The 22,850-nt window shown below is 34.1% G+C and overlaps 1 protein-coding gene across 1 annotated transcript in view; it reads left to right on the top strand.

The window, feature by feature from the left end:
• LOC110038984 (probable LRR receptor-like serine/threonine-protein kinase At1g06840) overlaps nucleotides 1–22,850 on the top strand; it is a 35,931-nt gene that overhangs the window by 5,812 nt on the left and 7,269 nt on the right. The window contains exons 2-3 of the mRNA XM_020743914.1: nucleotides 17,350–17,597; nucleotides 19,425–19,558. Coding sequence (XP_020599573.1) covers nucleotides 17,388–17,597; nucleotides 19,425–19,558 — 344 coding nt within the window. The 5' untranslated portion in view covers nucleotides 17,350–17,387. The remainder of the gene's footprint in view (nucleotides 1–17,349; nucleotides 17,598–19,424; nucleotides 19,559–22,850) is intronic.

The raw sequence follows: 22,850 nt of genomic DNA, 5'->3' as shown, positions 1-22,850 counted from the left end.
TATGCTCTTTGCTTAATTTTGTGAACTTATGTCAGCAAATGGACAATACAAAAGATGACACAACATCTGCTAACTGGGACAATGAAACTATATTATTTTTTTGTGATATATGTATGAAAGAAATTGAATTAGGAAATATACTAATAAAATATTTCAACAAAGAAGGTTGGCGTAACATTATAAATAACTTTTAAGAGAAAATTGAAATGGTATATGATCAAACCCAATCAAAGAATAAATGAGATTAATTAAAAAAGATTGAAAAATTTGGAAAGAGCTCAAAAGAGGACTTACTGGCCTTAGTTGGGATTCAATTGAAAACACTACAGATGCATCAACAGATTGGTGGAAGGAAAAATTAGAGGTTAAATCTATTTTAAGATATGTATATTTAATATTTCCTTTATTGCACACTTGTTTTACATAACTTCTTCCATCTGATTTTTTGAATGACAGACTGTATCAAGTGCTAAGAAATTAAAGTTTAGTGGAATGAAAAGCGGTACTAAGTACCAAAGTTTCCTCAAAACTTTTTATATGCATGCCACTCAATTTTTATATATTTACATAGCTAACACCTGAACTTCAATTTTTTTGTGTGATATGAAAGATTTCAGTAGTGTAAATGCAAAAAATCACATCCGATGATATTACTGTTATTTTTTTTATTGGAACTTGGTTGTGTGAGGCTACTATGCCTCCTTGAGCTTATGGTTGTGTGAGGTACTTCTGATGGTCTTTGTTCTCATTTTTAATTTGATGGAAATTAGAAGTTTTCAGGTGTTACATTTTTAAATACACAAGAATTATGTGTTATGCTTAGATGGTCCATGTTTTGGGTGTTTTATGATGGTCTTCTATCTTTTGGAATAATGCCGTGAGAGGGCGTTTGATGATAAAGTACTAGTTTGTCTTCTGATTTCTTTTAGAGGGTGTTTGATGCTGTGAGAGGTTGTATGGTGGTAACTCTAGATTTGAATTGCTCTATGGGTGGCTAGAACTGTCGTCGTGTCGGGTGGTTTTTGTTTGTCTTCTGATTTCTGTGACATTTTCGAAGCTTCTGTTATTGGATTTATCTCATTATTTATTTATTTTTGTCCGTGACTTTGATATTGATCTTTGGACTTTACTTTTGTTAGATTTTGTGATTGTAGCATTTATTTTATTGTTGTTAACGTTTTATCTATTTTGATTATGTATATGTATTATGGAGAACAAATTGGACTGCATTAGGTTTTTATTTTGTGAACATACTTATTTTTTGGGCTATTTGATTTATCACAATTTCTTGTGCTTGTGTTGCTGTTGAAAGAGATAATTGGATGATTTTTTATGATTTAGTTAATATCCACCTTTATTTGAGTGAAAATAACTTGATAAATTATCAGTAGATTTATTTCGCAGGAAGCACTTTCTGAACAGTGTTTTCGAAATAAATTAAACAGAATTGTGTTTATATACTCAGCGGCATTACAATCATTTTTTCAATAGACAACACTTTCAGAATTGTGTTTTCCAATTAGATCAATTGCTTCTGAACACCAATTCGTGAACGGTAAATTTTCAACAGTAACTTCTAAAACCAAATTTTCTATAGCTACAGTCGAAACAAACACAACATGAGTTGATTTTTTGAGATATAATTCTTCATTTAGGCTAGATACCGTCACATCATGATCATTATATCCATACATATTTGCGTAGTATCATAGTAGATTGCAGTTGACATATTTTGTATATATAATATTTGATATATTCATTCTCTGTGGTTTATCAGATTGTGGCTTGATCCTCATAGATCAGACCTTATGCTTAAACATTGATGCACTCTCATTTTAGTTTAGCGTCTTATAAATTTTTGTCTTGTAGGATAGTTTATGCATTTGCATGTGGAGGTTATCCTCTCATTAAGCCTTAAATTAGCTTAATGACCTATTTGGGACAATTTTCTACCTCCTTTGCGTTTTAGACCTTCACTATGGTATCGTTTGAGGAACTACTTTCTTGTTACTTTTTAAAAACTTCTGTAATGGGAAGCTGTTTTTGGCAACTCGACTTATTAAAATACGGTGACTGTAATAAATATAATGTCTTATTTTTTGGAAAATTATATATTTATAATTCCCATCATAACTTTTTAAAAAGGTACTTTCTCCACCACAATACTATGACATCCTTTTTAAAAAATTGCATCCACCCCAAACAGGTCATAAGTCATTTTCTTATGATGTGTATTATCATGTCTCTTACATGTATCATTTGATCTATGCTGATAATCCTATACCATCTTTTAGCTAGGATTAGGATATTTTTTAGCTCGCTGTATTTACCATTTCTTCATCGAGGGTTGAATCATGTCCCAATCCATCCAATTTAATTGTGCAATTCACTTTTGCAATTGCCATCATTAGTTGAAGGGACCATTTCTCTCTAGACTATCTTTACCCTCATTAGATAGATATGCTTGCCTTGGGTAAATCCTTATATTTTGCCGGAAACATTTATCTAGACATCCATTCCTATGTATGTAGGTGAATAATTCTCACTCAAATAATTCCCATTTTTGAACCTACCCATATTTGGGTGAGAATGATATTTTGTCATATGTAGGTGAATCATTCTCACTTGCATATTCCATCTTCTCAAGCATATCATATTTTGTTTGGGTTGAGTCATTCACACTCTAAATGGATTATATCCCATTCAAGTGTCCCTGTCATAGTAGATCAGATCTAATGTTATAATTGAAATAAAATAATAATAATTATTATTATAATAACAACGATGAATCGAAACATAACCACCGAGCGGTTCGATTATTAGAGACGAGAGGGGGCTTCTGCGGTCCTTTCATCGGTAGCCTTTAGAGAGCAAGAGAAGAAGTCGAAGAAATGGAAAAAAATTTAGGTCAGTGGGCTTCACAAATTTTAACACTGGCCGACACAATATATTGAGGTGACATCATTGGACTCCTGATGTAATATTTGCTCGAAGAAAGTAATGTGCGGCTCTGTAGATAGGAAGGATGAAGTAGAAGAGCGAACCTTGCATGCGTGCAGGATGGTCAGCCGGGCCTTTCGATGCTAAGCCCTAATCAGAGGAGCCAATGACGTTGTACTCGTGTAAAGGAGGGCGGCGGCGGTGTACGTTCGGTGTAGGAGTTGAGATCGCGTGCCTAGTTTCCTTTCAGAGCAGAAGAGGGAGGGAGAAGATTGCATGCGACACCACTATCGAGCCAAGGAAGGTAACACTAAGCCGCCCTTCTCGTGCGAGGGAGATCTTCAAATCCTACCCTAAAACAATCGAAGAAGAGTGAAGGAGAAGAGAGGGGGTCGAGCAACTTTGTGGGCGGTGCTCGTGGGGAGAGACCGAAGGAGGAAGGAGCCCTTCATGTATGCGGGTAGGGCAATCGACGTTGTTATAAAGGTAAGTTTAATAAAAAAAAATCATTAATGGAAATTTTTATTTAGTAAATCAATGAAGTGTTATGATAATAATATCAAGGATTTATGAATTTAAATTAGATATTGTAAGTGACAAGTCTTGGTGCAAAGGAGAAGGGAGATGACTGGTGCGTGAATTAAACTGTATGCAAACGGTAAGAACTGAACCTTATGGGTATTTAGGATTTATGATGTTAATTACATGAATTGAAATATCAATTTACTTACTAAATATTAATAACAGACTTAAATTAATCAAATATTAAAGGCAAAAGTTTAGAGACTAGTTAATTAAAATTTTAAGGGGTAAAGACGAATTTTGTGCAACAAGGCAAAACCAAACCTTTTAAGGTGATGGCCAAGGACGTGAAGTGAAGGAATAAATTTTTACAAAGGCTCTTTAAGGCAAAGGTAATTAACTATTTTCTTGTATGTATTAAGTTTTTATTTAATGAATAACTACATTATTACTTCATATATTTGTTTTAATAATCTGAGGCATATTGTGATTGAAAAATTACTGAAATTAATAAAAATGAAAATGAAAAAAGGGAATGGTGATTTCAATGATCTTAAATGAAAGTAATTAAAATAAGTGAATTGTAATGTCTTAAGTCATACATGATTGCTCCCACATAGTACTGGCAAGAGATGTGATGTACTATTGCATTATAAATGAAAAGAAAATAATAAATGTGTGCCTTCGAATGCATTTTTTAAGGGTACTTATGGGAATAATTTTGAAGATACTTTCGGTCATGATAATAATCCTGATATAACTTCTAAAGATCTTAAAAAGGGTGAGCATTTAAAATTAAAACGGGAAGTGATAAATTTAAAATGATACTTTACTGTTTTATAAAACAATGAATTGCATTTCTTTTGATCATTCATTCATAATATTCACATTTTAATTTATTCGTATTAAGATTATAATTGCTTATTAAGTCATGAGAACTTATTGTTAAAGTTAATATATTTTTTTTTCAGAAAAAAAAATTATAGATTGATATGTTTGACATGAGTGATTTAGTTTACAAAAGGACTACAACTGATAAATATCATGTTATGATGTTATTATAGTTTCTTTTTTTGTTGTTTTCTTCCGGGTGGTGATATACAGTTATATGTTGGTTTGAGATGTCCACATATTATGATATTGTTTCTGAATGTTTTGTGACCGTTATATATTGGAAGTCTCTAGAAATCTATGAAAAGTAAACTAAATGTTAATATCGCCCGACTGCAACTCCCAACATGATTAATTTTAAGTTATCAGATCGAGTCGTGACATCTAATTTGATAGTTTTATTTTATAATAGATCCATATCTATAAGGAAATTTCTATGATTGTGCGAGTCATTCTTGTCCAAGGAAATTTTGACAATCTTCATTCTACTCCAAATAACTAGACTTCGTCTAAATGCTTAGTTTTTCTATTACTGATTTAGATTTATGTTTATGCATTTTGGTCTAATTGGGTAATTAATAGATTTTTTTATACGGGAATTTAACAAACACTCAACGGAAAACAAATATTATTCTAGGCTTAAAATATGAAATTACAACAAACAATAAAAAAATTGAAATTGCAATAAAACAACAATACTAGAACTAGGGTTGGATCTAAAGTGTAAGTGATGCCAATGGGGCTATTTAACAGCAGGCGAAGGGATTCAGCAAGGTGGCAACAAGCTGGAATAGCAAGTCTGCATATGGTGGTGGACGACCATCAAGATGATAAGAAGAATTGGCAGGAAACTGCTAGTTATGGAGCTGGATGGCAGCAAGGTTGGGAGTTAATCAACATAATTGCTATTTTTCTGGGTGACGACAATAGGGGGAAAGCGGCGGGTGAAGGGATCAATGCAGGGAGAGTGGGGGGAAGGGTAGAAGGAAGAGGATACACACCACCTCAAGAACGAGATACAATCAAAGCATCACTCAGAACCTTTGGATACAACCCTAGAAAGGAAAAAGAGGAGCAAATGACTCTACAAACTTAAATTAATAAAAAACTAGACCCTAAATATAAAAAAAACACTTAAATAAACCTATTACTATTAGGAGTGGGCCTCACTCCAATTAAATGACAATCTTAGGCCTATAGAGGGTCGACTGTTCCTCCCTCAACCTAGGCTATATTGTCCAGGGTCCTTCATGGACCCTTGGCAGTCTACCGGGTTTGGCGAATCTTTGATGTCATCTGTTGAAGTTTCTGGCTCCTCATGATTTGACATCAGGTCGTTCATGTTGAAGATGACAGAGCTGTCATAACCTTTTGGGATTTGAGGGTCTTCAACTGCATCTTTAGAAGCACATGGATCACACTATTGGATGCACTATCCCACAAAACATATGAGAATGTTTCCCGATTTGTGAGTAATCATCTTTATCTGTCCAACCATCTGTGAGTAACATGGTTGAACTAAACTGAAACTTCAGACCAAGCATACTTCACAGATTCCTCCAAAAGTAGTTCAAGGTTGGGTCATTCTTCTCTAAAGTGAAGACAATCTGAAGCTCCCCTAATAGTGGCAGCCCTAACGGTAAGCTATGAGTGAGGATATCCTAAAATTCTCTTCGTAATGGTTGTCTTAAATCTAATATCAGCTCTTTTGTCTCACTACACTCTAACATCATAAAAATTGATCCCACTGGCACCTCTCTTATGGCTGGAGCACTTATGATCACAGACTCTGTAGAAGGTAGGAGAGCTATGTGCTTTCCATCCTTTATGAATGAATTAAGTGTTCTTGAATCCATCATGCCGAGTTTTGTGATCAAAATGTTATAGTCTCCCCAACAGAATATGACATATGTCTATGTGTATAACATCACACCACACATGGTCATGCAACTAATCCTCGAAAGAAAACTCTACGAGACATCTTCTGTCAATGCTAACCCTATTCTCCTTCTTCAACCAAGTCATAGAATGTGATTGAGAATGTCTCTGAATAGTGAGACTCAATTTGTCCACCATCTAGTTAGACACTATATTTTCATAACTTCCTCCATCAATAATAAAACTGTACATATTTTTCTTCGCAGTGTAACATGTATAAAAGAAGTTATGGTGAAGCCACTATTGCTCTCTCATAGCCTCAGTCTGAAGGATCCATCAAACTACAAGCATTGCACCCTCTTCAACTGGAAGTTTGTGCTCTTGCACATCATCACTATCTTCTCTATCTCCAGTATCATTGTCCACTTCTTCTACTGCTCTCTGCTAAGCGAAAGAGACAACTTTAATAGTAGGACAACTGTAGGCGATGTATCCAAACTCATGACATCTGAAACACTTCTATGCGGGCACTGTGCTGGGCGTATTGCATCTCTTAGGCTTCTTTTCACTCTAATAAACTCTATCATTTTTATGGAAAGTTTTCACACCTACCTCAGGTGTACTTTTCTAGTTTCTAATATTGCGGGTGATCGTCTAAATGTTGGTGGAGTCCTGATTTGCTTATGATGTTTCTACTGCAGGGCCACAACATCACTCGATGACCAGTAAGAATGCAGTTGAACGACATGGTTAATGGTTGACTTCAAGCCTCCCAAATACCTAACTATGGTGTTCTCCGCTGGCTCACTCGCCTCACATTTCAACATGAGCTGCTCAAATTCCGCAGTGAACTCTCTACTAACAACTCCTATTGATGTTAGTGAAGTAGCTTCAAGAACATGTCATGATGGTAGTGTGTGGTTTTGGTACTTCCTCTACATCTCTTTCTTCATCTTTTCCTAAGTAGTGATATTGTTCCTACACTCTCTCTATCTCGCACTCTTTAGACTCTACCATCACTAAGAGACACTCTTTTTTAGTTGTATGACAACGAGCCTCACCCTCCTATGAGATGGTACCTCATACTAAAAAATTCTCTCAACAGTCTGCAATTAGTCGATGAAGTCATCTGAGTTCATCCTCCCCTCGAAATCCAGTAAGTTTAACTTCAACCTCTACCTCCATGTCCTCCAAAAGTCACTCCATTCCTCGGCTTCCTCTGATACCGAATCCCTAAGCGTTGTAGCTTATCTTCCTTTTCACTAGAATCATTCTTATGGAAAGGATTCAAATTTTTCTCTCTCCTCTTTGAATCTCACTATCACGATTGATTGTGATCTCTATATGGTTCCCTTTATCAATTTTAGGAAGATTTTACTGGAGTTGAAGGATTTTCGGGTTCATCTCTCCCATGGTAAGCTCCTGATCAGCTTCTGGCACTTGTCTCCTCATTGACATAGTTAGGGTTTAGGTTTGGGCGGTGAAAGATGGTGTAAGGGATTGATTTAATGTGCAAAAAAAAAAAAGGTTGGTAATTTTGAAAATAAAAAAGGGGGGATTAGGGTTAGGTTAAGATTTGGTTATAGCTTGGGGAGTTTAATTCACCCTAGGATCGAATTAGGGTTTGGCTAGCCGAAATACCAAATGCTACTAGAATTTAACGAACTCCCAAGGGAAAATAAATATTATTATTGAATCCAATGTCTGAAATTACAACGAACAACAAGGAAATATGAAATTGCAACAAAAAAACACAACACTAGAATTAGGGTTGGATCTATGGTGTAGGTGGTGTTGAGGGGGTTGTTTAGCAGTAGGCGATGGGATTCAACAAGGTGGTAGAAAGCTAGAAAGCGATGAGGGTGAAGGGAATTGATGCAGGAGAGAGTAAGGGAAGGGTAGGAGATACACACCACCTCAAGAACAAAATACAGCCGGAGCACCACTCAGAACCCTTGGATCTAACCCTAGAAAGGGAAAAGAAGACTTTACGGCTCTACAAACTCAAACTAATAAAAATTAAACCCTAAACATCAAAGGAACGCTTAAATAGACCTACTACTATTAGAAGTGGGTCTCATTTCTATTGGGCGGTAACCCTAAGCCTAGAAAAGGTCGAATGTCCTTCCATCAACCTGGACCGAACCGGTCTAGGGTCCCATGCATCCCCCGCATTAGTTTCACTTTCACTTAATCACTTGATCCTTCATATTGATTAAGATATGTTTACATTATTAGTCATGATTTCAACTCATAAACTCGTTCATGAGCTTGCTCCTAGTCTTAGGATTTGATCTGTGATTATGATCTATTGATCATCATTATCGGTGAGCACTGTCATTTGATAATAAAAATTAATAGATTATAATCAAGTCTTGTATAATCATGCTAAAAATATAAATAGCCTAGGATATGTCATAGAAAGTATTTAGATCATATATATGATCAATTTTTTTGGCAAAATTAATTTTATTTTATTAAAAAAATTATATAGATATATTTTTGAAAAATTATTTAAAATTTATTAAATTATGATGACACATCTTAATCTATGTGGATCTTTAAGATAAGTCCATACATAGTTCTATCAGGATCGGATAGGTATTGCCTCAACCAGACTAATTTGCACACACGTAGATATTACGGTATGCACACCTATAGATGCTTGTCTAGATATATATATACAATCTTTTATAGGGGGTCATGCTTATAAAAGAGGGGGTGTAAATAAAAAAAAAATTTATATCTTTTATGCAAGATCTTGCTAATTTATCCCTCTTGACCCATTAGATGTTGTATATTATACTTATACTTGTGAGTACTAACATCTATTTTGTAAGGCTTGTCTATATTTTTATGATTTTACAATGTATTTTTTAAAGTATGTATTAAAAGTAAGGTGTGAGCGTGAGTGCTCGTGGAGTGTGATGACTTAGACCATGCGAAGATGAGGACTCGAAGCTAACTAGTCATGCCACATACTATAGATTCAGATTCAAATTTTTGTATAGATTTATGTTCGTGTTATATATTTTTCGAGCTCGAACACCTTTTATCTTTTATTATGGTATATTGCCGAACGTAAGTGCAACTGTTTTTTATATTTATTCCTTCATTGTGTATTTGCATTATTTCACCATGTGATGTTTTTGTATGTTTTATTTATGTTTGTGGTCTAAGATCACGTGTATGTGGTAGGCTCTTTGGATAAAAGTAAATTTCTATAAAAAATTAATTTTTATAAATACAATTCCAAAATGATTGGAGAACTATTGAAGACTTTAATAAAATTTTTTACTCATTGTATGGCTTATTACCATTTTTTTAAAAAATGCATGTAATGCTCCAATTCTTTCCATATGAATAGAGCATCAATATTAGAGATGTTGTAACATCATTTCATATCTCTTGGAAAGTATGCTCGTGTTTCTCCCCTTGATTAGTCTCATAATTTATATTTATTTAGATAGTTTTCTACCGCGTTCAAGATGTTACTTGTTATTTTGAGCAAGATATGATTGTGGTCTATGTTGGATAATGACTATTGTGGTCGAGCTATCCTCTTCCCCATATTATTTCATTTGACCCTATCACATTTTGAGAGGCGCAAGTCTTTTTCTCATCCCGTTCTACTAGATAGTCGTAAGATTTTAGGTCAATATCTTTTCTGGCTTTTATGTAGGTTTACGAAGTTTCCTTGGATAACAAATTCACGGATTGCTAACAAAAACACCTGATTGTGTTAGCTTATCTACATCCACGACCCAATAGATTTAAAGTCTGATAATTCGAGATGATGAATCCTTGAAATCTTGACTGACTTATGCCTACTGAATTTAAAAATTTAAGTACTCAACATCTAAGTACTTAACATCAATTATTAGTTCTGAATTTTAAGATGAAGAATTGTAAAATAAAAAATACTATGAATAATTGTGTAGAATTAGACGATGCACCTAAAAGACAAATAAAATTACTCAAAATTATATTTATGAGTAAACTTCAAGATTTCAAGATTTGAAATATTCATGAAGAAGCAAATTCTATGTGGGATAAATTAACAAACACTATTAAACAAGTGACAAAAGATATACTTGGACAATCAAAAAGAAAAGTTTCTATAAATAAAAATAGTTTGTGGTTGAATAATATTGTAAGAGAAAATATAAAATATAAAAAGAGCTATAAAAATTGGTTTAAATGTAAAAGATTAGAGAACTATGAAAAATATAAAATTATCCGTAGGGAGTCTCTGAGAACAATATGTGATGTTAAAATTTTTGCTTTTAGTGATCTTTATAATAGATTAAATACTAAATAAGGTGAAAAATATTTGTATAAATTAGCCAAACAAATATAAAATAAAAGTAAAAATTTAATTCAAGTTAAGTGTATTAAAGATGAATATCAAAAAGTGTTTTTCTTAGAAAATGATATTCAACATTGGTGAGTGAGTTAATATCGTTAAAATTTCTGAAAAATATGATCAACCGTAGTGGGCTTAATATCGTTAATAATAATAAAATGTTTCATTTTTACCGTCACATTAGTAAAAAGGTTGATAAGGCTTTAAAGAAAACTAAGGGTAAAAAATCTATAGGACCTGATGATATCCCAATTAAAGTGTGGAAATATTTATGAGATTTGAGAGTTTTGTTGTCTTACTAAACTCTTCAATATTATTGAAAAAAAACAAAAAAGATGTCTAAGGAGTGGAGGAAGAGTATTTTAGCTTTATTTTTAAGAATAAAGGAGATGCACTTGTGCAAATTATAGAGGGTTAAGGTTATGTGACATACTTTAAAAGTATGGGAGAGGTAATTAAACATAGGTTAAGACGTATTACAAAGATTTTTCATAATCAGTTTGAATTTATGTTGGGCAAGTCTACTATGGAAGCTATACATTTATTGAGAGGTTTGATGGAGAAGTACAGAGAAAATAAGGAGGATATGCATATGATTTTTATTGCTTTAGAAAAAGCTTACAATAAAGTTCTAAGAGAAATCTATTAGAGAGTTCTAGAGAAGAATTGTGTGTATATAACTAGAGTTGTTACATGTGTTCGTACATAGGGGTGTCAAAAGTGGGCCCGACATGCCAACACGACTCAAACTCGACTCGCAAAATCCAAGTTAGGGTTGACTCGAATGTTTTTTGAGTGGGATTCGAGTTAGAAAATTCGACCCATTTATTATTTGGGGCGGGTTCGAGTTTGGGCTGAACCCGAAAACCCAATCATCACCCGAATAAGCACAAAATGTTGGGTCATGTTCGGGTTAGCGGGTCAAGCTCATATTGAATTCGGGTCGGGTTCAGTTCTTAGTTTTTGACCCGCTTATTATTCAGATCATGTTTAGGTTGACCCTTTTCGGGTCGAGTCATTTTCGATGCAGACCCAAACCTGATCCGCTGACTCGAATTGACACTCATATTCGTACAGAAGGAAGATTGACCAATCTTTTTCTTATTTCAGTTGGATTATATCGGGGATCAGTTTTAAGCCCATATTCTTTTGCTTTAGTTATGGATGCTCTTACTGGACTTTTACAGGAGGATGTACCTTGGTGTATGTTTTTCATTGATAATATCCTTCTTGTGGATAAGACTAAATAAAGAGTTCAGGAAAAACTTGAATTATTGAGGTCTACATCGAAGTTTAAAGGCTTTCGTTAGAGTAGAACTAAAAACGGAATACATGAAATGTAATTTTAGTAGTAGTGGCTCTAGCGGCAGAGTTATAATTATAGGTGATCAATTCATTGAAAGGTGTGAATGCTTTAGATATCTCAAGCTTATTATTTAAAAAGATGGAGATATAGATAGGGATGTTATAGATGAGGATGTAGATGAGGATGTTATTAGTAGAATTCAAGTTTGGTTGGTTGAAGTGGAGGAATGCATTGCATCTATTGTGTGATAGAAAAGTGCCGCTTTGACTTACAAAAAACTTTTGTAAGATGGTGTTGAGATCTACAATGCTCTATGGCGCAGAATGTTGTCCTTTAAAAGAGAAGCATAAAACTAAGTTATGTGTTTCCTGTTTTAAGTTATGTGTTTCCGAAATGAGAATGCTTAGGTGGATGAGTGGCTTTACACTTAGAGACAAAATGCGAAATGAATATATCTGTGATCAGGTTGGTATAGCTCCAGTGGCGGAAAAACTTTGAAAGTGTTGTCTTAGTTGGTTTGGTCACATCAAACGTCTACCTTTGATGATCCTTTTAGGAGAGTAGATGTTTTAGATTCGACTTATGCTAATAGAGGCTAAGGTAGACCTAAAAGGACTTTGACATATTGTATAAAAAATGATCTTAATTTATTTGAATTAAATGAAAATATGACATTTAATAGGACCCAATGGAGAAAAAGTATTCATATAGCCCCACCCCATTTAGTGGGATAAAGGCTTGTTGTTGTATCCCTTGACTTCATTCCATTTGAGCCTATTAACTTCTTTGTTATTTCATTTGATGTCATTTTTTAGACCACCATTTTTGAGAGATGACTGCCTATTTGGATATGGTGATTCATCGTTTACCTAGTGGCCAAACTTAGATTTGAAGCATGATGTAGCCCCTACTAAAAGGACATTATTACACCTTGATAATCCCATCGATAGAACTTAAAATATAAGTAAAGTTTATTTAACCGAGAGCATACTTGAATATTCTTCAAGATGTAACTAATCAAAGAATCGTTTTTCTTTGAGAGTGTGCATGTACTCATACCAAATATAAATTTAATTCATGATAAGAGTGAAATATGTTGTAGTAATACAGTGTTTTTTTCTTACATTTTTTTGTCATTTTATATTTTTTCATGGCATATTTTGTCTATGTCTATAGTATACAGGTAAAACATATAATTTTGATTTTCTCTATGTATTCAGTATACAGGTAAAACATATAATTTTGAAGACACTTGCAAGTTTTGATTAGGCACCCTAGCATCCGGTACATAGTTTCCTGACATCAGCTCAATAGCACTGCAACGCTATGGATGTAGTGCCACCATGCCTAAGGGCGATATTTTGCAGCTAAAATTCCAAGAGCAGGACACTGCGATGCCCAAATTAAACACCCTAGCGCCACATATAACAACGCCCCATCGTCCGATAAGCAGCACCACAACACCTAAACCTTAAATTCATATTAGTGAGATATGAAAGGTGGCACTGGAGAGTAACGCTCTAGCACCTTAGTTGAGCATCACATCACTATCTAGTAGTGTCCCAACGCTCGTCACGGACATATCTCATTTTGGGCGGTTCGATTGGTTTGGCCGAAAATGGTATAAAACGAACACTTGGGAGAATGGGGAGGAGCTCTTAACATTTGCATTTTCTTATTTTTAGGCTAGGTTTTCATTTCTTTGTGGTAAGAGTGAGTGTGAGTGTGAAATAAAGGAGAAGATCAAGTTGGGTGAAGCATACACTTGGGATTAAGGATTTATTTCTTGATTGTTCTATCCTTTTCTTTTAGACTTTGGTTTGATTTTTAATGAATTATGTGTTGGTGTTTTCACTTATGCATAGTACTTAAATATTTAGTTCTTTGAATTAGTTTTAAAAGTCTAAGTGAATCCATGTTAGATTCTTCTACATGTGAATGCACTTTGTTGATTTTTTAACCTTCAATCCGTAATTTACACTTCAAACCTGTCATTTGAATTGTTAAAATACATTATAATCTATGATTATCGGAAAAAGGTTAGAAACACAACTAGGTTGAAACACAAGCATTAGTGGAATAAAAATATTGTTATTGAATGTTTACAATTTTCCAGGGGAATCGGGTTTTCTTAGAGTTTTAATGTTTAAAATTTTGAACAATTTTCCAGGGGAATCGGGTTTTCTTAGAGTTTTTGTAGGTCAAGGAAACTTAACCAGAATATGAAACTCAATGTGTGCTATATCTTGAACGAGAATAAAATGTACTTGTCTTCAAATGTCAACTACAATAGGAGAATCTAGTGGAGAAACTTATGCTTCTATCAAACCAATTTTGAGAAGATTTTTAAATCATTAGAAACTCATTTACTTCAACTAAGATTTTCACTTTAAAATTAGGATTTTTAGATACATTCAAAGCCAAAATGTAGCCTTTTATTTAAACTAAGGATTAATAGACAACTGTTTAAACTAATTTGAGAAATTACAAAGTTTCTTGTGGGATCGACAACTCGGGCTCCTAAATTTGAATATTGTTTGATCGACACATATACTATGAGGACCAAGTAGTATTCAAAATTTTGAGTTGTTATTGTTTTTGATCAAGTAGTATTCAAATTTCAGACTCAAAAACTCGGACTCTTTCTTTCTTGAATCTTAGTTCTCGACTTATGTCACGAAGACTATCTTATGAGAATCCTCCACATACTTTTTATTCTTTTATTTCATTTATTTTTTTTTTCTCTCTCATTCTTTTCCATCCCCATCTTAACTTTCATCTTCATACCAAGGTGATGTGATGATTTTGAAAGATAAGTTCTTTCAGAAGGTGAATCATAAAATGAAACATGACGGATGAATCAAAAAGGGTTGTGACAAGTATTATTTCCATTTACTGAGATTCAAAAGCTACAATACAACATAATTTAATTTCAGAGCAATACCATGATTCATTTTAATATAAAGGATCAATAAAAAAATGAATGTGTGCAACAGCCATACCAATCTATACTGATTAATAAAATAATCGATAAACAATCTTTTTTGAATGGTATTACGAATTTATATTGTTTTGGAATAAATATACTAATAAACAAAACTATATACAATCATTTAATAGTTTTAGAATACTTCTTATTTTGAAGTTAAGTTTATAATGTGTTGTATTATATACACTTTATAGTGTTGCAAATAAAACATAAAACACTTATCAGAGGCAAGTGCGACAAAAATTACTTAAATCTTTGTTAAAATTTCAAAAAACTTAGAAAGTTCATTCGCTTCAGAAACTCGTTTGTGTTACCCTTCCACTTCCATGTAGATTTGAAAGAGAGAAGTTAATATCTATTTCGAAATTATATTTGATATATTAAACAATTTTGAGAAGCACTTTTAGAATAAACTCATTCTTACTCCTAAGATATGTTTTAACAAGGTGAGTTTGGGTTTTAGAATGTAATAGTTTTTGTAGACTTTGAGATTTCACATGTTATACAATATATTTTATTCTAGTTCATTGAAAAATTATGTGTTTCACATCAGCCTTGAACTCATAAAAAATTTTTCTCCATCTCTAGTGGCATACATGAGGGTCTCTTCAAGCCATTTGAAAGAATTTTTTCCTCTTTAGACTATTGCACATGGAGATTAGGTTTAAAATTGTACAATTAAGTATTAGGGCATTTTTTGTCTATGTGGGAAACACTTGTAGAATAAACTCATTCTTCCTTGTAAGATATGCTTTATAATACAAGACGGGTTTGGGTTTTAGAATGTAGTAGTTTTTGTAGACTTTGAGATTTCATGTGTTTTGCAATTTATTTTATTCTAGTTTATTGAAAAATTATGTGTTCCACATCAGCTTAGAACTCAAAAAAATTTTCTCTTATCTTATGGCATGCATGAGGGTCTCTTCAAGCCATTTGAAAGAGTTTTTTCCTCTTTAGACTATTGTACATGGAGATTAGGTGTAAAATTGTATAATTAAGTATTAGGGCATTTTTTGTCTGTGAGGGAAGGCATAGGCTTCAAATTGAAAAAAAAAAGGATGAAATATTGTATAAAGTTATAAGTGTAAAGTAAAAAAGCACATATCAACATTATAACATGTTAATACAGTAAAAGATAACATATCATCATCTTAACAAACTGGTAAGTAATAAATTGAGTAAAATATGAAATGCTATTTTAACATTCTAATCTTAAATTATCTAAATAAGATAGGTTATACAAACTCAAACTATCACTTATGCCTCACTCATGCTCATACTACCATCCACTTAAGAACATAACAAGCTATCAATATTAGAATTTGTAAATTCAAAAAATTTGTTCACTTTCATCACTCAATGAGCCTTCATTAGAATCATCAATATAATAAGTTGTTTTATCTCCCACCTCATCCTCAGTTGTATTTATTTATCTCATTTTTCTTTATTTCAATCTCAATCTTCTTTTATTTCCTAATCAATAATAATCAATAAAAATATTAAATAAATTTTAAAATATTGATTATGTTGATGATTAAAACTTCAACTACATAAATTTATATGGGTACATTTTCTATTTATTTATTGCTAGCTAGTGTGTGAGGCATGCGGTATAATGGTTGGTATATTTTAATATTATTTTCTAGCAATTATTTTAACAAAATGCAAACTACGTAACAAAAATTTGAAATTAAGAAAGCCTTGGCTAGTGCCTCATTATGGGTGATACGTACAGCTCACTTTAGGATAATTAAATACAAGGCTTATCACTATTTTTCATCAAGCTGTAAGACGAGTCTCGTATTGCATGATTTTAAACAAGGTCTGTAGTACTAATTAAAATAGTTTAACCAACATAATGATATCTGATCTGTAGTTTTTTGGGCAACATCAGATTTGCTCCATTATTAAGTAGTATGAATAATTAATGTGTTCCAAAAAAAATGAAGTTTAAGTTAGTGTATTCAACTATTCAATAAAAAAATCATATGACGTAATAGATTTTACGCCTTAATATCTACTTATGTGATGGATTTATCCAATTGTTGAAACCATGTTAACCTCCTATCACCCATTCACATCTCCGTATCTTTATGTTTTTTATACCTATCCTGATAAGCCCTTGACTTTTTTTTAGGTGGCATTCTTGGTATTTGACTGCATAAATCAGTCGATGGTATATTTTAAATAACGTTCTTTTCTGATATTTCTCTCACTTTCTGCAACACAGATGCCTTTTTTTAATCCCAAACTCTATTTTCCACCTATGCATGCACATTCACATACAAATGCAACCTCAGGCATAACATAACCCTTAACTTTATTCATGTTTTTTTTCAGTGTAGGTATTTTTATGATGTTGAGTCTGTCTCCTTGCCCTTCACATTAGCTGTGCCGTGAAACTCTCTTATTATTTCGTGGTTTTTTCTAATTGTTCTGATTTTTATTATCTGGCAGGCAGATAAAAAAAAAATTGAGTTTTTCTACAAGGTTGCATGTTGCTATGGGTTCTGCTAGATGTATCCTATATTTGGCTACAGAAGCAGATCCCCCTATTTTCCACAGAGATATCAAAGCAAACAATATGCTGTTGGACTCAAAAGTTTGTTACCGAGATTGCTGATTTTGGTTTACGACTTACACCATTGCAAGATCTTGAAGGGAGCATGATGGGGCATGTGCCAGCAGTGGTGATGGGAGCTCCGGTAAGTTAAATTTCATCATAGTTGCCTTAGATTTAGACCTATGCTGATATGCCTTCTATTTGGTCATCTATGCGAGGGCGGTGTTTGGCAGCATACTATTTACATGATTTAGTCATGATAGTAACTTAAATCTCACCAAACATAATAAAATGAAAATTAACCCAACACTCCGTTAAATTGAATTTTATCGCATTCCGTCTTTATATTTTTTCTCGCGTTCCGTCTGTTGTAAACAGAAATCCGGATTTAGTAACTCCCATTGCGAGATGAATTTATTCCATCATTGCTCAGGAGCTTCTCCGTTTGCTGTTAGATTTGATAAATCCGAATTTATTAGATTTGATAAATTCTATTAATGAAATCTAAGTTGCAGCCAAACACCGCCCTAATAAAAGTTATGTTTTTTTTATAAAAATACATGCCACGCCAAGCTTTTAAATCTTGGTGGCGGTCCTGCATAGGCCCCTTAGGCCTTCTATATAGGCATTTCATTCCTGAAGGAAGAAAATGCCTTTTTAGAGAGAGAGGGAGATGAGAGTGAGAGAGAGAGAGAATAAACTAACAAAAATTACAGGATGGTTTGGTCCCGTTTCCCCTACAAACACCATCTCCATCTGTGCTTTATATGATCTTACATGCAGGGCAACTAGTTGGAAATATTTATGTAAAATTTTTCTTAGGACTAAATCAATTGAGAACCATTATGTGTGGATCTAATTGCAATGTTCCTTTTAGCTAACATTGGCATGTATGTTTTTACAAAGTTGTTTTTTGAGATAAATTTTGAGTTTGTTTATTTGCTAAATATGTTTATGGCTGAGTTGTGTCGGGCTGGCAAGGACCTCAATTAGGATCTATCTGGTGCGATTATAATTTTTTGCAGAAGTGGTTGTAGGGGTGTAAATAGGGAAGAAATTTTTTGAAAGCTCTTATTGGCATTATGAATATTTTGTGAAAAAGTTAAACTTCAGCTTTCTTGACAGCTAGCATAAAATTTGTCTAAAAGTCATGGCATCCCCACTTAGTGGGATAAAAAACTTGTTGTTGTAGTAGTCAAACTTCAACTTTCTTATAGCTATCACATTAATAGATTGCTTAAAATAATAGTTTCTGGTCATAGAAATTTATGAATGCAAGAAAGTTGCTGCCAAAGAAAAATATGGCTGCGATTTGAAAGGCAAAGCACTGAGAATTTTGAGTGTATCGTCTCTAATAGGCCTTTAGTCTCATAGAAATGTTTTATCATGGATTTTCTTTCTTTTGAAATGCTCTATGATGCAACATTTATCTTGAATATCAATCTATTTTTACTTTTTCTGTATTATCTGAAGTTATTATTGAATTTTGGCATGGTCATGTCCCTTCTGAGAGGAAACAGTAACCTCATCCAAATAGTGTAAATAAGATACATGGATGATCAACTGTTTTATCAGAACCTTTTATACGAAACCTTTAAATTTGATATTCGACATTAGCAGTAATCTAATGAGCTAGCAAGTTTTGCAGCAAGATCAGTCATCTATATGTTCTTCATATTCATCTTGAATTAAATATGTTTGGTGGCAGACTTGTTTGTGTTCACATGACTAAAATTTACTTGAAAGACTTGGTGGCCATGAATTAGACTTTTTCGTTTATAACTGATACTTTCTCTGGGCTCTATCACTCTTATCTAACATAATGTAGTTGCTTTCTATTTTCAGAATCTGTTACATACACTGACTTTTATAGAATTTATTAACCCTTACAATCCCTTGTTCTATAAAGGGGTAGTTAAAGTTCTCTTTTTCTTCTTCTGAGGTACTTATGTTCGGTTGATTAGTGCAGGGTTATGTTGATCAAGGGTACTTTTTAGCTCTTAAACTTAAGGAAAAAAGAGATGTTTATAGCCTTGGAGTTGTGTTTCTGGGGCTATTAACTAGCAGCTGCCAATCTCAACCGGCTAAAACACAGTTCGCGAGGTAGGCAATACTTGATGAATGGAACATGTTTTTTTTCTACACATTGCTATGCTTTTTGTTCTCCATGTTTTATCTTTAAATATATGATCATGCTATAGAGTGTTTAGATCTTCTAAATGATTGATCCCCGCTTGAACTGGCCTCATCTTAAGCTTGGATTAATGATGGATAGCGCTGATCTCATATGATCAATGCTATAAACTCAATAGAGTGTGAGGAGACATTTAAACATGTGAAGATAAGTGTTGACCGTAAAAATAAAAATGGAGAGAAGAAAATAAATAAATTTCAAATTCCATTCCCGAGAGCAGTACAAGATATGCATATATGTAGTGTTGGATATTCTAGTAGCTATATATACCTTATTACCTAAATACCCCTAGATAGTTATAAGAGATGTGCGCTCCACCTTGATCTTGTCAGGTTATGTAATGGAGCCTGCCTTGGTGTGTTTCGGTCGTGATCCCCATTCAAGATAATGGTTCTTGGAAAGAACCTGAATCTTGGATATGAAGTAATTGAACTTAGGCTTAGGAAGAGTTTTAGTGAAGTTGTCACCTGGTTTGTCTTGGGTAGTGTAGTGAATCTCGATCTGACCTTATTGAAGATGGTCAAGAATGAAATGATAATCAATTTCGATATGCTTCGTGCTTTCATGAAAGACCAGATTGTTGGCAAGTGTCATAGCTGATATATTATCACAAAATAGGTTTGTCGGTTGGGATTGAGGAGCCCTGAGCTCGTTGAGAAGATGGTGAAGCCATATTATATCAGTGATAGCCGCTGCTAAGACGCGGAATTTCGCCTCCATAGATGACCTTGCTATGTTTTGTTGTTTCTTTACCGTCCAAGAGATTCGAGTCTATCCAAGAGTGGAGCAAATCTCAATAGTTAACTTGTGGTTCACCACTTCACTTGCCCAGTGGGCATCGAAGAATGTTTGAAGAGAAGGTCAGTATGTGTGATAACGATGCCATCATCAAGTGTGATATGTAGATAACAATACGTTTTGGTTTATGCATATGTTGGCATATGTGGTTCGCCAAGAAAGAGATGTCCGGTTTTGTAATTGTAAGGTATTGTAGAGCTCCCACAACCCTTCTCGATTCAGTTGGATTTTCCAAAAGGTGTAGTATCCAGTGTATCAAGCTTCTTGCTTGGAAGAGGAGAAGACTGGTTTGCATCCCGTCATAGCCATTTATTGAAGAATGTTTGTAAGGTAAGATCGATGACTAAGAAACAATGATTGTGCTGTCCAGAATACTTTGATGCCCATAAATTTATGTATCTCACCCAATTGTTTGATTTGAAAGCGATTGGAAAGATTTGTGGTCAGTTCTCGAATAATATCCATACTATCTCCAATCACCAAAATATCTACATAGAGAAGGAATATATTGCATACGGGTTTGCGAGGTATGAGCAGGGACAGATCGACATGGCTAATTATAAAATTCAATTGCAGCAAAATTTATGAGATTGTGGTATACCACTGTCTCGGAGATTGTTTGAGGCCGTATAGGGTTTTCTTGAGCAAGCAAAAATGCGGAGGAAACTGAGTATCTATAAAATTTGTTGGTTGTCACATATAGATGATCTCCTGAAGAGTGTTATGAAGAAATAAATTAGACCCATGGAACTGTAGTATTGGTCAGTTGTTGTCGAAGGCCACAATTAAGAGAGTTTGAAAAGTCGGCATTTTCGCAACTAGGTCGAAAGTTTAATAATAATTGATGCCATATTCTTGGTTGATTCCTTGAGTGACGAGCCTTGTTTTATAGCTTGCCACTGAACCATCGAGTGATATTTGGTACAATATGTCCAGTGGCGTCCCAATACCGGCGTGTTTGGTGGAGGAGGAATAAATGTCCATGTGCTTAGAGGTTGGAGGCGTGGAATTAGGCACTCATAGCTTTCCTTCAGTGTTCATGTTTTACGGCTTGCGAGTAGCAGAGTAGGAGGTTGAATCAGGCAATGGTGGAGTATGGTTAAGTAGTTTTAGACACTAAACAGGTTTGAGATTTCATGTTCTAGTGCGAGTTTCATCGGATGGGTTGGATGAAGGGATGGGGTTGCAGGCAGAGGAGCTCTTTGGACGGGCCGATGTCGGAGGAAGGGAGGAGATTTGTGGCGAATCTGGTGCGTGGTTGATAGCACAAGAGTAGAGGATTTGGATGAATTAGTGGCTGATGGAAGAAATGAGGATTAGCGAGTTTAAAATGGAATTAGTTGAAGGTGAAGTTGGTGGAGGATCTTGAAGTTGGGGAAATGTGGTTTCATGAAAAACCATATGTCAAGGAGAAGTGATGATTTTGGATGAATGTGGATTATAGCATGTGAAACCTTTGTGGTTTTGAGAGTAGCCAAGAAATATGCAATGTGTGAATTGAGGAGCCAACTTGTGTGGTGTGATGGTTTTCAACCATGGGTAGTATAGGTGAGCAAATACTTTTAGGTGAGAGTATTTAGGAGGTTTCTTGTATAGAAGTTCATAAGGAGCAAGCCATTTGATAATTTTGGATGGCATGCGGTTGATGAATTAGACGGCGGTGAGGAGAGCTTCAAGCCAGAATTTGAGAGGAAGGGACACATCAGGCAAAAAGGTCTGGATGGTTTCAATGAAGTGGCGTGTTTGCTTTTTGCCACTCCATTTTGTTTGGGTGTATATGGGCAAGAGAATTGGTGAATTATACCTTGCTGATGAAAGGCTTGTTTGAGATTAAATTTTTTATATTCAACACCGTTATATGATTGGAAAATTTTATTGGTTGTATTGAATTGATTCTTGAGCATTTGCAGGAATTGCAAACATGTTTGGGGAAGTTTGGATTTATGCTTGAGATGATATAACCAATAAACATTAGAGTACTCATAAATGAAAATCACATAATAACGAAAATTTTTATTTGATAATATTAGAGATGGACCCCAAACGTTTGAGTGTATAAGCTGTAAAGGTAAATACATAGCCTATGACTCTTACTACATTTGCAACTATTACATAAAGGAAAAGGATAATTGATGCCAAGTGCTTGTTGAGACTTGGATAGAGGGTGTAGAGTGTTTGGATGAGGATGTCCAAGCCTTTTGAGCCACAATGTAGATGTTTGTATGGAGGTAGACAAAGCTTAATGAGCAACAGAAGTAGATGGATAGCCATGTGAAGTAGGAATAGGGTATATCCGCTTGGAGTTATGGCCACAAAAGAGGATTTGGTAGGTTTGTGGATCAAAGATAAGAAAACCAAATTTATTAAAAAGAGTGGCAACATTGTTATCCTTAATGAGTTTTT

This window comes from Phalaenopsis equestris, unplaced genomic scaffold (genome assembly GCF_001263595.1).
Source record: "Phalaenopsis equestris unplaced genomic scaffold, ASM126359v1 Scaffold234658, whole genome shotgun sequence".
Taxonomy (NCBI): domain Eukaryota; kingdom Viridiplantae; phylum Streptophyta; class Magnoliopsida; order Asparagales; family Orchidaceae; genus Phalaenopsis; species Phalaenopsis equestris.
This window is presented reverse-complemented; position numbering and strand designations above follow the sequence as displayed.